The sequence below is a fragment of the Trachypithecus francoisi genome, unplaced genomic scaffold (genome assembly GCF_009764315.1).
Source record: "Trachypithecus francoisi isolate TF-2019V2 unplaced genomic scaffold, Tfra_2.0 Lachesis_group15, whole genome shotgun sequence".
Taxonomy (NCBI): Eukaryota; Metazoa; Chordata; class Mammalia; order Primates; family Cercopithecidae; genus Trachypithecus; species Trachypithecus francoisi.
In genome coordinates this window covers 18456234-18472659 of record NW_022681460.1, presented here as the reverse complement: position 1 = coordinate 18472659, position 16426 = coordinate 18456234, and the positions used below count along the sequence as shown (strand labels likewise).

General features: G+C 40.9%; 1 protein-coding gene across 4 annotated transcripts in view; it reads left to right on the top strand.

Moving 5' to 3' along the window:
• The window catches only part of MCM9 (minichromosome maintenance 9 homologous recombination repair factor), a 124422-nt gene that overhangs the window by 103906 nt on the left and 4090 nt on the right, over positions 1-16426 (top strand). For 3 of the 4 annotated variants that reach the window (XM_033234412.1, XM_033234414.1, XM_033234413.1), the window contains exons 9-12: positions 3871-4073; positions 5311-5514; positions 6576-6658; positions 7150-7295. In XM_033234412.1, the coding sequence (XP_033090303.1) occupies positions 3871-4073; positions 5311-5514; positions 6576-6658; positions 7150-7295 (636 nt within the window). The remainder of the gene's footprint in view (positions 1-3870; positions 4074-5310; positions 5515-6575; positions 6659-7149; positions 7296-16426) is intronic. The other variant, XM_033234415.1, reaches the window with a different exon arrangement.

The window sequence follows — 16426 nt, the reverse complement described above, 5'->3', positions numbered from 1 at the left end:
CTCTGACTCCAGGGCCTTATCCTCTTCTGTACTCCACTGGTAAAGAGAGAGAGAAAGATTGCACAGGAAGGCTTTTAGGGGCCAGACCTAAAAGTGGTTTATGTTTTTTATCTTCTATCTTTACTTCATTGTCCAGACTTGATATCATAGCCCTACTTAACTGTAATGGGAATAGGAGATACAATCTTGCTCTATTCCCAGGAGGAAAACAAGGTTTGGTGAACATATAGTGCCTGGTGCCACAGGCTGGAGATAAATTTGGAAGTACCAGCATATAGGTGGTGATCAAAGCCATAAGTAAAGATGAGGATCATCCCAGAAAGGGAGTAATGGGAGACCCTCGGAAAAACAAAGGCACTTTCTTGAGGATCTTTACTGGTAAAAATAACTTGTGTAACCTAACTTTAGAATGTTAGGTTACACAAGCTATTAGTAGAACAGTTACTACTATGTTTTTAGGACGTTTAAATGTGTGGATTAAATAAATGTAAAAATAGCTTTTTCAGCAACTGGAATGTTTTTACTTCTTGAAGTTTAATACAAAAGAAATATGTATCAGCATCCTTTTATGACACAGCCTGTGAATGTAAAATAATTCTGAATTTCTGAAATACTAAGCTAAGTAAACATTTATTTTTGTTTACCATTTAAATTATGTACATTTATTAAGCATTTACTATGTACCAGGCAATGTGAGGATTATAACAATAAATCACAATCAAGGAAGACCAAATTTAGTAATACAAAAACAGGCTGGTCACGGTGGCTCACACTTGTAATCCCAGCACTTTGGGAGAACAAGGCGGGAAGATTCTTGGGGCCAGGAGTTCAAGACCAGCCTGGGCAACAGAGCAAGATTCCATCTCCACAAAAAATTTTCTGAAAATCAGCTGGGCATGGTGATATACACCTGTAGTCCTAGCTACTTGGGAGGTAGAGACGGGAGGATCACTTGAGCCCAGGAGTTTGAGGTTGTAGTGAGCTGTAATCGCTCCACTGCCCTACAGCCTGGGGAACAGAGTGAGACCATGTCTCTTAGAGAAAATAAAATATAAAGTAAGGCAAATAAATTGATGTCCAAAATCCCAGGCAGAATCGGCAGTCTGGAAGTCAAATTGCATTGATTTTGGAGCCCGGCAGATTTAGGTTTGAATCTCAGCTCTGCTACTCTCAGTGTAACCTTGGGGAAGTTAATATTTCTGAACTTCTAGTTTCCTTATTTCTAAGTTTGTGATAATAGCACCTATGCTTCAGGTTGCTATGATTAGGGATGATCTGTGTAAACCTAATGCAGTGCATGCTTGATATTAAAAATATAGTTATTTTTATTAATATTGTGGAAGAATGTAGAGTTCATATGGGATAGAAAGATGAGTTACCTTACACTCTATGAATTCATTCATTCAGTAGTTATTTAGTAAGCCACTACTACACACAGTGTACTTAGGATTAGACTGTATGTATGGATTTGTCTTTGTTTTCTAAAGCCCCATTTAGTTTTTTAAAAAATGTTTGTATCACAGGTCTGTACCCATCAGGTTTATATACGGTCTTCCCTGTTTTCAGATGCCCAGAGACCACCCTGTCCCTCCTGGCACTGTCTTCATCCTCCTCCTTTGCTATAGGGATCTGCCTGACTTATCTCTCCTAATCTCCTCTTCCTCTGCCCACTCCTGTATTTTCCTTGCTCCTATTTCTACTGACTTCACCTCAGACAGCCTTTTTTCTTTGCATACAAATTTTTGTTAGTCCCCCGTCTGACTTTTTTTTTTTTTTTTTTGAGGTGGACTCTTGCTTTGTGAGTGCAGTGGCATAATCTCGGCTCACTGCAACCTCCACCTCCTAGGCTCAAGTGATTCTCCCGACTCAGCCTCCCAAGCAGCTGGAACCACAGGTGTGCACCACCAGGCCGGCTATTTTTTTGTATTTTTAGTAGGGATGGAGTTTCACCATGTTGCCAGGCTGATCTCAAATTCCTGAGCTCAGGCGATCCACAAGCATGATTCTTAAGCTTAAGTTTTTCTAGTGGAAAAATTAATTCTCCCAGTTACCTCAGGCATAATTGGCCACCTTCTTTCTCTCTTTGTTCATTTTTCTTCTCATATATTGGAAAGCTTTCCAATTATATCCCCCATAGATTTCCAGGTGTCCCCACCGAAGTTTCTCCCTGCTGATACTAATGCTGATACTGACACCAGCACTCCTTGCACACTTACGATCTGGCAGGCACTCTGCGCCACCTCTTCTTTCCCCAGCAGTTCTGTTGTAAACTAATTGGAGGCAGGGATCAGATATATACCTTTTTGGATTCTCAGTACAGCTTTTTGCACAAAGGAAATGGCCTATAAATATTGCTTGGTCAGAGAGAGGAAGAATGACCAATTCATTTGACCTCGCATTAAAAATAATTTTATAAAAATTATGTCATATGCAATTGTATTTTGTTTCATTGCCAGTGTTGTGGACATTTTTAAATAAGAAATGTAAATAGTCTCACTTCAGTGTGAGTTAAATGTGCTTTTGTGGGTTTCTTAGGAACCGCTTATTACATTGTTCTATGGCAACTTATATTCCAAGTTCTAAATAACTGTCTTTACAAAAGCCGTTTTGACACATAAATTATAAGATGTGGACCATCCAGAATTTTCCTTGTCACTAATTTTTTAAAAGGGAGTTTAGTTTTTGGTGAAAATGCCTTGTTTATCTTTCTCTTACTTATTTAATGAGTGTCTTCTTGTGCCACTTGCCACAAATAAAGATTCTCAAACATTTTCAGCCTCAGGGAATGAAGTAACTGCTAGCTAGAAATAGATCAGGGATTAACAAGTGTAACACATGTAGCTGATGTCATAGGGCTGTGACTTGGGAGGCAGACATCCCACAATAACTAAAAATGGGCATCAAGTGCAGAGCATACAAATGTACAGATTCCAATTTTTACATTTGTTATTGCCAGTGAATACGTCACATTATTTTGAGAACTAACCCATCATTAATTAGTTTAAAAACAATATCTAAGTTATGTCACATCCATCCCTATCCTGCCATGCTCCATTTGGGACTACCTTGCCCCTCTACTGGACCATGATACTAGAGCCCTACCCTGCCTCCTGTCCACAGTCCTACCCTGTCCAACCCACCCACCAACCCAGTCCTCATCAGACTTCCCTTCACAATGGCTCCTCAAAACCTCAATGCCAAATCAATCCTTATATTTTCTGATTTCCTTTCCCTCCCTCTTTCTTTCTCTCTTTTTTGTTTCTTTCATGTTTAGAAAAATCAAAACAAAATGACTGAATACACAGAAAGTTTTTGCTTCAACCAGTCACTATTCTCCAGAGTCATCCTCACTCTCTACCATCACCCCCTCTGCAAATGCATGTCTTTCTCCACCTAAAAATGTCCAGATGTCTTGAAAGGCTCAGTTCAAAAGCTGCTTCACAGTGCTTCTCTGTTCATCTTTTCTATCCACATAGATGAATACACATCATCCCTATTTCCCCTAGGAACTTTATTCTTTTAGAACTTAACCATATTCTGCCTTGTATTACATTATAGCTAGTAAATTGCAAGGCCCTTAAGAAGAGTTTGGTTTAATTTTGGATACTTCTTAGCACTCAGCAGAGGGGTCTGCTCATAGCAGGGGCATGAAAAGTGTTTATTGAACAGTTAACTTCTCTTTAAGGTAGAATAGTTTCAGTATACTTTGTTGGAAGTTGATGTTTGTGATATCTCCTGTCATTCAACATTTTCTTTCATAGGAGTTCGTAGATTTTCAAGGTGCAAGAGCAGCCCCATTTTATTAACAGCTGTAATCTTGCATTTTATCTGAACCTCACAGTCAGTGCATTGTACTGTCTCTCTTGGCAGCCTCGTGTGCAAGCTGAACACAAGGACCACCATCCTGGCAGCAACGAACCCCAAAGGCCAGTACGACCCCCAGGAGTCCGTGTCTGTGAACATTGCTCTCGGCAGCCCACTCTTAAGTCGATTTGACCTGATCCTGATTTTGCTTGATACCAAGAATGAAGACTGGGATCGTATCATTTCCTCCTTTATCTTGGAAAATAAAGGTATGTGAAGACAGACAAAGCATTCAAAGTAACAAAGAGAGATTAGCTGTAACTAAAAGAAACTCCCTTTCAAGAAAATTAAATAAATACCCAAGGTAGGCTGTGTAGTACCAGGCAATAGAGAAAAGCTTAGACAGAAAGCAGTGAAAGGAGCCACTTACAGGGCCTCAGAATACTGAGTTGAAGGAAAAGGGCCTTTCTCTACCTGCCACTAATGAGAATAAAGTTGTTTGTAAATATGTCCCTTATGATGAAAGGGGGCAACCTTATGATACGGAATTACCACTCACCTCTTGTACGTAAAGAAAACCAGAATGAATTATGAAACAAATGTCTAAATGTAGGGTTCTCTTTAAATTAGATTTTCTGAGGCCGGGCATGGTGGCTTACCCCTATAATCCCAGCACTTTGGGAGGCTGAGACAGGTGGATCACATGAGGTCAGGAGTTCAAGACCAGCCTAGCCAACATGGTGAGACCCTGTCTCTACTAAAATACAAAAATTAGCTGGGCATGGTGGTACACACCTGTAATCCCAGCTACTGTGGAGGCTGAGGCAGGAGAATTGCTTGATCCCAGGAGGTAGAGGTTGCAGTGAACAGAGATCGCACCACTGCACTCCAGCCTGAGCGACAGAGCAAGACTTCATCTCAAAAAAAAAAAAAAAAAAAAGGTTTACTCGAATATTATTGATTACTGAGCAGAACAGAATTATTCTGAATAATTTTTTTTTTTTTTTTTTTGAGACGGAGTCTTGCTCTGTCGCCCAGGCTGAGTGCAGTGGCCAGATCTCAGCTCACTGCAAGCTCCGCCTCCCGGGTTCCCGCCATTCTCCTGCCTCAGCCTCCGGAGTAGCTGGGACTACAGGCGCCCGCCACCGCGCCCGGCTAGTTTTTTTTGTATTTTTAGTAGAGACGGGGTTTCACCGTATTAGCCAGGATGGTCTCGATCTCCTGACCTCGTGATCTGCCCGTCTCGGCCTCCCAAAGTGCTGGGATTACAGGCTTGAGCCACCGCGCCCGGCTGAATAATTTTTAATAAAGATAGGAAGCTTACCTTTATTAAGCTTAGATCATAAGACTTTTTTTCTAAAATTGTATGCTATGCAGACAAGTGTAGATTTCAATAACCACAAAACATGATGGTTATCTTTTGACAAATAAGTACCAGAACTTTATAAAAATCCTTAAAATGATATGTTTGCCTGTCCTAAGAACTTACTGACCTGATATATACAGGTTACCCAAGCAAATCAGAGAAGCTCTGGAGCATGGAAAAGATGAAAACCTATTTCTGCCTCATAAGGAATCTGCAGCCCACACTGTCTGATGTGAGCAATCAAGTTCTTCTTCGGTACTACCAGATGCAAAGGCAGAGTGATTCCCGGAACGCTGCCCGGACCACCATTCGCCTGCTGGAAAGCTTGATACGATTAGCAGAAGGTCTATTTCATTCAACAAATGATGCTTGTATTGAGTGCTGCTTTTGTGTAAGGCAAGGGGCTTGGCACCGTGGATTCAAAGATGAATGAGAATAACCCCCACTCTAAGGTGCTCATAGTCACTTAAAAACAAAGGCTTTGAGCCAGGAGATCTCTGCTCGTCTGAGGACAGATGATGAGTATTGACTGGAATGTGGTGTCATTATGAAAGAGGAATCTCTGTGCTTCTCAGGACCTCCTAGAACTTAATATACCATTCACTTAGAAAGCCGTATTTTTGATATTTTGTTTCTCAGTGGCAGCTCTGTTAGCATTTTGAGTGGGACAGTTTCTTGTTTGGAATTGTTTCCCATGTAGCATCACTGGTTCTTGCTCAGTAATTGCCAGTTACAGTCCACCCCTGTCATTATAACAATCAACTTGACAATGCCATGACCGGCCCCATTACATATATACATGTAGCTAACATGTATCTTAATTCTTTTCTTCTAACATTGGCTTTTACATTTTAGCTTTTGTTTAAATATAAAAAAAGAATTCACATGAACTGAATAATAAAATAAAATAATACAAGCTTAATAAAAAGTACTGTAAAACAAATGGACTTTCGTTTTTCAAGGATTTATAGCTAATATTAGGGCAAGAAATACTCAGAATTTAGAATTGCTTCTTTGGTAGCTTTGAAAAGCTCATAGATCATAAAGAGGAGTGCCAGATATGAAAAATGAGTTTTAATTTTGTGTAGTTTTATAAAAGACTAGAAAGTGGAGACTAAAGTTGCTGAATATTAAATCTATGTTTATATAGCCCCTTTCTTTGCTAGAGCCCAGAGTACTTTTTCACATAAATATACAGCATTGTGTGGGCTACACAGAAGGATTAGGCTCTTTGAAGAAACAACCTTAAAGCTAGGTGAATGTTGACTTTTGTGCTTGTTCTAGTAAAATTATTTTGTTATTAATAGCTCATTCATAAAATACAAATGGCGTGGAGGGAGAGATTAGAGAATTACATTTCTCACCTCAGATATTCCTAAAAAACAACTGTGCTTTGTTTTCTTAGCTCATGCTCGCCTGATGTTTCGTGATACTGTGACTTTGGAAGATGCTATTACGGTGGTGTCAGTCATGGAGTCCTCAATGCAGGTAAGGATATTTTGTGTACCTAATTTTTATCCTAATTACAAACTTTTGTTTTTTTAAAAAAAGGACACTTTATTAACATATCAAAAGTTATTAAAATGATCATATTCTAGACCTAGTGATTCCTGGAAATAGATCCAAAGGTAACCATTTAAACGAAGAGGAAACAGTGTCCTGGAGACGTCTGCTGCATGGGTGGTGTTGCTTTTGCCCATTGATGTAAAGTAGTGGGTCTCGATCCTTTTTTTTTCCTCAACACACCCAAGGATGTTCATAGCCCACCAGTGACAGTATAGCTTCCTAGAGCGATGATTGCCACCAAGAACTGGGGGAGTGAACTATAGAAAGTTGAAAAAGTCCCCCAGGTGATTTTCATACCTAACATAGGGGTGTAAAGGGCGGTCTTTGCCCCCGGGGATTGCTGGTCCCTAGAGTGTACTTACTGTTCTGCAGGCTGGCCTGGTGACTCTCCTGGGATTTTCTCATCCCTTCAGGGAGGTGCGCTGCTAGGAGGTGTGAATGCCCTCCACACTTCCTTTCCTGAAAACCCTGGAGAGCAGTATCAGAGACAGTGTGAACTTATTCTGGAAAAGCTAGAGCTGCAGAGCCTCTTGAGTGAAGAGCTTAGAAGACTTGAAAGGTGAGGAATGAAAACCCAGAAAGGCGTATAATGGAAAATCCTTGTTTGGCATTTAGTGAAACAAAGGAAGTGTGCATTAAGTGGAAAAATCTGTCTATCAGGTGTTGGGTCAGTAAGTTCTTAGGACGGGCAGATGCTATCTGTAGGGGACTGTTTCAGTTATCTACTGCTGTATAATCAACTGCTCCAAAACTCGGTGACCGCAAACACCACCGCCACCAGCGTTTTAGTGTTCACTTTTCTGGGTATCAGACATTCAGGCAGGCTTGATGGGGATAGCTTGTCTTTGCTCCACACTGTGTTGGCTGAGATAACAACTCAGCAATGACAGAAACAACATTTCAAAACTTACCTTTCTAATGACTCATTAAAATGTGAATAATAGACAAGGAGGACACATGGGAAGAAACGCGTCACACGCCTTCGTGTGAATGTGGACTCGACCAAAAAAATTTTGCCCAAACTCTATATTCCCGAAATATGTGGACTTCCAAAAACCTAGGCTTTGAGTGTGAGCCTGAGAAATAGGAGTGAGGAATGGCAAGTTTATCCATTTTTTGGTGTCTTCATGATCGGTGTGAATGGCTTAATAATTGACCTGCAGCTCTTACTGGTGTTGGTCTCAAAGCCGGGGTCTGGTGAATGAAGTACATGAGAAAGTGAAACAGCTGCCAAGAATTTGGGGACCACATTGAGATTGTTGACTACATTAAAACAAAACAAAACAAAACAAAAAAACCTTGAGAATTTTTCCTTCTCACAGCAGCCTTCTCTTTCTAATTTTTGAAGCTTCAGCACAGCCTTCCTGGGGAAGTGTGGGGATGGGCATTATCCTGCTAATAGCCAGGTGCCAGACTGCAGTCAACTTGCACTTTGTATAAAATTCACCCCTCTTTCTTTTGGTCTCCTGGCTCATTTTATGATCCAGAGCATGGTGCCTAGACCAAAGTTATTCCTTTGGGTTGTTTATGGTTTGATGTAGCTGATTCTTTTCAAGCCACTCCTCGGCTTGGCTTTGCTTTTGGAGAGGCTGCTCATTTTGATGGATCTAAGCTACCAGAAACTGACGTGTGCTGCATTCAGAAAAGGAGAAAAAGTGAGGCTCAGAATCGTTGTTGTGTGTTAGAAAGATGGCAATTAGACTTCCCAAATTTAAAATGACCCTCCTGGAGGAAAGAAAGGAAAGAAGAAAGAGTATTTGACAATCTAAAAGATAGGATTCTGCCTTAAAATATTATTTTCTACTGGTATTTATTTATAATGTAGAGGCATGTTCTGATGTTGATCCTCCTGAAAGCAACAAAACCAGGTACCGTGCAAACGAAAGTGAATTACCTCCAAGACACAATCTAATGCCAATCTTATCAAGTGAGAAAAAACCCAACCAGCATATGGGTTTTTACTGTTTTGGAAAGAGTTCTCTGTTCCTTAAGGAGATAATTATAATGAAACCATTTATAGTTTTGTCATGCTTTACTTCCAGAAAATGCTTTATACTTTATACTGGTGACAGTCTGACTCGGCCATTCTATCCACCTCAAAACAGAATGCAGGTGGGGCACGGTGGCTCAGACCTGTAATCCCAGCACTTTTGAAGGCCAAGGTGGGCAGATCACTTGAGTTCAGGAGTTCAAGACCAGCCTGGCCAACATGGTGAAACGCTATCTCTACTAAAAATACAAAAATTAGCTGGGCATGTTGGCGGGCGCCTCCGATTCCAGCTACTCAGGAAGCTGAGGCAGGAGAATTGCTTGAACCTGGGAGGCGGAGGATGCAGTGAGCTGAGATTGAGTGAAACTCCATCTCAAAAAAAAAAAGAGAGAGAGACTGAAATAATAGGGCTAACTTAGTCTACCCTAACTTATTCTCATCTTTTAGGAGATTTTTATAGAATTTTAACAATTATCAGTATCCCTGCCCTCAATTTGATGCTGAAAAGTATGCTAGGGAGTAGTAATTTTGAAAGCTATTTGCTTTTTTGTTTGGTTGTAACTCAAATTAGTAAAAACGAACATGGGTTTGCTTACTGATATTTGCAAACCTACTATGAATGAATGTAACCCAATATGTTTACAATAATTGTGGGGGCCTTTTTCTGATTATGAAGGTAATGCATGTTTTTTATAAGTGGCAGTGAAATTAGAAAACAAAAAATCACATGTAATCTTATTTCCCAGAGATATGTACAATTAACATTTTAATGTATTTAAATATATTTAAATATAAGGTATTTCCTTATATTTTCTATGATTATACATGAATTTTAGAATAACTTACTCATCTGCTTTCTGGTATAATATCTTTCCAAAGTGAGCACATAGAAGAGGGATCGTATTGTACTTTATAAGAAAAAGGCATTTCTAGGTTGTCAGGAAGGGCTTCTAAAGGACCTACTTGTAGGGAACTACAGTCCTTATTAGGAAGTCATCCTCCCTCATGACCAAATGGACATTTGAAATGAAAATATGAGATCTGGCAAGATGGCCGAATAAGGACAGCTGCAGTCTGCAGCTCCCAGCGAGATCAGTGCAGAAGGTGGGTGATTTCTGCATTTCCAGCTGAGGTACCCAGTTCATCACATTGGGACTACTGGTTAGGCAGGGGGTGCAGCCCACAGAGGGTGAGCAGAAACAGGGTGGGGCGTCACCTCACTCTGGACATACAAGGAGCCAGGAGACTTCCCTCCCCCAGCCAAGGGAAGCAGTGAGGTACTATGCTACCCAGCCTGGATACTATGCTTTTCCCATGGTTTTTGCAATCCACAGATCGGGAGATTCCCTCACAAGCCTATACCACCAGGGCTCCGGGTTTCAAGCCCAAAACTGGGCGGCAGTTTGGGCAGACACTGAGCTAGCTTCAGGAGTTTTTTTCGTACCCTAGTGGCACCTGGAACCCCAGCAAGACAGAAGCAGTCACTCCCCTAGAAAGGAGGCTGATGCCAGGGAGCCGAGTGGGCTCACTCAGGGTGTCCCACTCCCATGGAGCCCAGCAAGCTAAGAACCACTGGCTTGAAATTCTCGCTGCCAGCACAGCATTCTGAAGTCGACCTGGGATGATCGAGCTTGTAGGGGGAGGAGTGTCCCCCATTACTGAGGTTTGAGTAGGCGGTTTTCCTCTGACAGTGCCCAGGGGGCCAGGAGGTTTGGACTGGGTGTAATCTACCACAGCGCGGCAAGGTGGCTGTGGCCAGATTGCTTCTCTAGATTCCTCTTCACTGGGCAGGGCGTCTCTGAAAGAAAGGAGCCCCAGTCAGGGGCTTACAGATAAAACTCCCATCTCCTCGGGACAGAGCACCTGGGGAACGGGGCAACTGTGGGTGCTGCTTCAGCAGACTTAAACTTACCTGCCTGCCAGCTCTGAAGAGAGCAGCTGATCCTAACTAGGAGGATTCTCCCAGCACACTCTGCTAAGGGACAGACTGCCTTCTCAAGTTGGTCCCTGACCCCCATACCTCCTGACTGGGAAAGACCTCCCAACAGGGGTCAACAGACACCTCATATAGGAGAGCACTGGCTGGCATCAGGCTGGTGCTCCTCTGGGACGAAACTTCCAGAGGAAGGAGCAGGCAGCAATCTTTGCTGTTCTGCATCCTGCACTGGTGATACCCAGGCAAACAGGATTTGGAGTGGACTTCTAGCAAACTGTAGCAGACCTGCTGAAGAGGGACCTGTTAGAAGAAAAACTAACAAACAGAAAGCAAAAACATCAACATCAACAAAAAGGACCCCCACACAAAAACCCCATCCAAAGGTCATCAGCTCAAAGATCAAAGGTAGATAAATCCACAAAGATGAGGAAAAACCTGTGCAAAAATGCTGAAAATTCCAAAAACCAGAATGCCTCTTCTCCAAATGATTGCAACTCCTCTCCAGCAAGGGCACAAAACTGGACCGAGAATGAGATTGACAAATTGACAGAAGTAAGCTTCAGAAGGTGGGTAATAAACAAACTCCTGCAAGCTGAAGGAGCATGTTCTAACCCAATGCAAGGATGCTAAGAACCTTGATAAAAAATTACAGGAACTGCTAACTAGAATAACCAGTTCAGAGAGAAGCATAAATGACCCGATGAAGCTGAAAAACACAGCACAAGAACTTCATGAAGCATACACATATATCAGTACTCGAATCAATCAAGCAGGAGAAAAGATATCAGAGATTGGAGATCAACTTACAATACAGCATGAAGACAAGATTAGGAAAAGAAAATACAATAAGGCATGAAGACAAGATTAGGAAAAGAAAAAAGAATGAAAAGGAACAAATAAAGCCTCCAAGAAATATGGGACTGTGTGAAAAGATCATACCTACGATTGATGGGTATACATGAAAGTGATGGGGAGAATGGAACCAAGTTGGAAAACACATTTCAGGATATTTTCCAGTAGAACTTCCCCAACTTAGCAAGACAAGCCAACATTCAAATTCAGGAAATACAGAGAACACCACTAAGATACTCTTCAAGAAGGGCAACTCCAAGACATATACTCATCTGATTCACCAAGGTTGAAATGAAGGAAAAAATGTTAAGGGCAGCCAGAGAGAAAGGTCAGGTTACCTACAAAGGGAAGCTCATCAGACTAACAGCAGATCTCTCTGCAGAAGCCCTATAAGCCAGAAGAGAGTGGGGGCCAATATTCAACATTCTTAAAAGAATTTTCAACCCAGAATTTCACATCCAGCCAAATTAAGCTTCATAAGTGAAGGAGAAATAAAATCCTTTACAGACAAGCAAATGCTGAAATATTTTGTAGCCACCAGGCCTGTTTTACAAGAGCTCCTGAAGGAAGCACTAAAAATGGAAAGGAAAAACCAATACTAGCCACTGCAAAAACATACCAAATTGTAAAGACCATCGATGCTATGAAGAAACTGCATCAACTAATGTGCAAATTGACCAGCTAGTGTCATGATAACAGGATCAAATTCACACATAACAATATTAACCTTAAACATGAATGGGCTAAATGCCCCAATTAAAAGACACAGAGTGGCAAATTGGATAAAGAGTTAAGACCCATCAGTGTGCTGTATTCAGGAGACCCATCTTACATGCAAAGACACACATAGGCTCAAAATAAAGGGATGGAGAAATATTTACCAAGCAAATGGAAAGCAACAAAAAGCAGGGGTTGCAATCCTAGTCTCTGATAAAACAGACTTTAAACCAACAAAGATGAAAAAAGACAAAGAAGGGCACTACATAATGACAAAGGGATCAATGCAACAAGAAGAGCTAACCATCCTAAATATATATGCACCCAATACAGAAGCACCCTGATTCATAAAACAAGTTCTTAGAGACCTACAAAGAAACTTAGACTCCCACACAATCATAGTGGGAGACTTTAACACCCCACTGTCAATATTATACAGATCAATGAGGCAGAAAATTAACAAGGATATTCAGGACTTGAACTCAGCTCTGGACCAAGTGGACCTAATAGACATCTATAGAACTCTCCACCCCAAATCAACAGAATGTACATTCTTCTCAGCACCACATAGGACTTATTCTAAAATCAACCACATAATTGGAAGTAAAACACTCCTCAGGAAATGCAAAAGAACAGAAATCATCACACTCTCTCAGACCACAGTGCAATCAAATTAGAACTCAGGATTAAGAAACTCACTCAAAACTGCACAACTACATGGAAACTGAACAGCCTGCTCCTGAATGACTGCTGGGTAAATAACAAAATTAAGGCAGAAATAAATAAGTTATTTGAAACCAATGAAAACAAAGACACAACTTGCCAGAATCTCTGGGACGTGCTAAAGCAGTCTTCAGAGGGAAATTTATAGCACTAAAATGCCTGCAGGAGAAAGCGGGAAAGATCTAAAATCAACACCCTAACATCACAATTGAAAGAACTAGAGAAGCGAGAGCAAACAAATTCAAAAGCTGGCAGAAGACAAGAAATAACTAAGATCAGAGCAGAACTGAAGGAGATAGAGACACGAAAAACCCTTTAAAAAATCAGTGAATCCAGGAGCTGGTGTTTTGAAAAGATTCACAAAATATATAGACTGCTAGCCAGACTAACAAAGAAGAAGAGAGAGAAGAATCAAATAGACGCAATAAAAAATGATAAAGAGGATATCAGCACTGATCCCACAGAAATACAAACTACTATCAGAGAATGCTATAAACAACTCTATGCAAATAAACTAGAAAATCTAGAAGAAATGGATAAATTTCTGGACACATACACCCTCCCAAGACTAAACCAGGAAGAAGTTGAATCCCTGAATAGACCAATAACAAGTTCTGAAAGTGAGGCAGTAATTAATAGTCTACCAACCAAAAAAAGCCCAGTACCAGATGGATTCACAGCCAGATTCTACCAGAGGTACAAAGAGGAGCTGGTACCATTCCTTCTGAAACTATTATAAACAATAGAAAAAGAGGGACTCCCTGCTAACTCATTTTATGAGGCCAGCATCATCCTGATTGCAAAACCTGGCAGAGACACAATAAAAAAAGAAATTTTCAGGCCAATATCCCTGATGAACATTGATGTGAAAATCCTCAATAAAATACTGGCAAACTGAATCCAGAAGCAAAAAGCTTATCCACCATGTTCAAGTCGACTTCATCCCTGGGATGCCAGGCTGGTTCAACATACACAAATCAATAAACATAATCCATCACATAAACAGAACCAACGACAAAAACCACATGATTATCTCAATAGATGCAGAAAAGGTCTTCAATAAAATTCAACACCCCTTCATGCTAAAAACTCTCAATAAACTAGGTATTGATGGAAAGTATCTCAAAATAATAAGAGCTATTTATGACAAACCCACAGCCAATATCATACTGAATGGGCAAAAGCTGGAAGCATTCCCCTTGAAAACTGGCTCAAGACAAGGATGCCCTCTCTCACCACTCCTATTCAACATAGTATTGGAAGTTCTGGCCAGAGCAATCAGGCAAGAGAAATAAATAAAGGGTATTCATATAGGAAGAAGATAAATTGTCTCTGTTTGCAGATGACATGATTGTATATTTAGAAAACCCCATCATCTCACCCAAAAACTCCTTAAGCTGATAAACAAATTCAGCAAAGTTTCAGGATACAAAATCAATGTGCACCAATCACAGGTATTTCTATACACCAAAAATAGACAAACAGAGAGCCAAATCTTCAGTGAGCTCCCATTCACAATTGCTGCGAAGAAAATAAAATACTTAGCAATACAACTTACATGGGACATGAAGACCTCTTCAAGGAGAACTACAAACCACTGCTCAAGGAAATAAGAGAGGACAGAAACAAATGGAAAAACATACCATGCCCATGCTCATGGATAGGGAGGATCAATATTATGAAAATAGCGGCCGGGCGCGGTGGCTCAAGCCTGTAATCCCAGCACTTTGGGAGGCCGAGACGGGCGGATCACGAGGTCAGGAGATCAAGACCACCCTGGCTAACACGGTGAAACCCCGTCTCTACTAAAAAAAAAATACAGAAAACTAGCCGGGCGAGGTGGCGGGCGCCTGTAGTCCCAGCTACTCGGGAGGCTGAGGCAGGAGAATGGCGTAAACCCGGGAGGCGGAGCTTGCAGTGAGCTGAGATCCGGCCACTGCACTCCAGCCTGGGCGACAGAGCGAAACTCCGTCTCAACAACAACAACAACAAAAAAAAAGAAAATAGCTATACTGCTTAAAGTGATTTATAGATGCAGTGCTATTCCCATCAAGCTACCATTGACTTTCTTCACAGAACTAGGGAAAACTACTTTAAATTTCATACGGAACCTAAAGCCCGTATAGCATGACAATCCTAAGCAAAAAGAACAAAGCTGGAGGCATCATGCTACCTGACTTCAAACTATACTACAGGCTGCAGTAACCAAAACAGCATGGTACTGACACCAAAAGAGATATATAGACCAGTGAAACAGAACAGAGGCCTCAGAAATAACATCACACGTCTACAACCATCTGATCTTCAAAAAACCTCACAAAAACAAGCAACGGGGAAAGGATTCCCTATTTAATAAATGGTGCTGGGAAAACTGGTTAGCCATATGCAGAAAACAGAAACTGGACTCCATCCTTACACCTTATACAAAAATTAACTCAAGATGGATTAAGATTTAAATTTTAAACCTGAAACCATAAAAACCCTAGAAGAAAACCTAGGCAATACCATTCAGGACATAGGCATGGGCAAAAACTTCACAACTAAAACACCAAAAGCAATTGCAACAAAGGCTAAAATTGACAAATGGGATCTAATTAAACTAAAGAGCTTCTACTCAGCCAAATAAACTACCATCAGAGTGAACAGGCAACTTACAGAATGGGAGAAAATTTTTACAATTTGTCCATCTGACAAAGAGCTAATATCCAGAATTTAAACAAATTTACAAGAAAAAAAAGCCATCAAAAACTGCGTGAAGGATATGAACAGACACTTCTCAAAAGAAGACATTCACATAGCCAATAAAGATATGAAAAAAAGCTCATCATCACTGGTCATTAGAGAAATGCAAATCAAAACCACAATGAGATACCATCTCATGCCAGTTAGAATGGTGATCATTAAAAAGTCAGGAAACAACAGATGGTGGCTAGGCTGTAGAGAAATAGGAATGCTTCTGCATTGTTGGTGGGAGTGTAAATTAGTTCAACCTTTGTGGAAGACAGTGTGGCGATTGCTCAAGGATCCAGAACTAGAAATACCATTTGACCCAGCCATCCCATTACTGGGTATATACCCAAAGGATTATAAGTCATTCTACTATAAAGACACATGCACATGTATGTTTATTGCAGCTCTATTTACAATAGTAAAGACTTGGAACCACCCCAAGTGGCCATCAATGATAGACTGGATAAAGAAAATGTGGCACATATACACCATGCCATACTATGCAGCCATAAAAAAGAATAATTTCATGTCCTTTGCAGGGACATGGATGAAGCTGGAAACCATCATTCTCAGCAAACTAACACAGGAACAGAAAACCAAACACCTCATGTTCTCACTTATAAGTGGGAGTTGAACAATGAGAACACATGGACACAGGGAGGGGAACATCACACGCTGGGGCCTGTTGGGGGATGGGGTGCAAGGGGAGGGAGAGCATTAGGATAAATACCTAATGCATGTG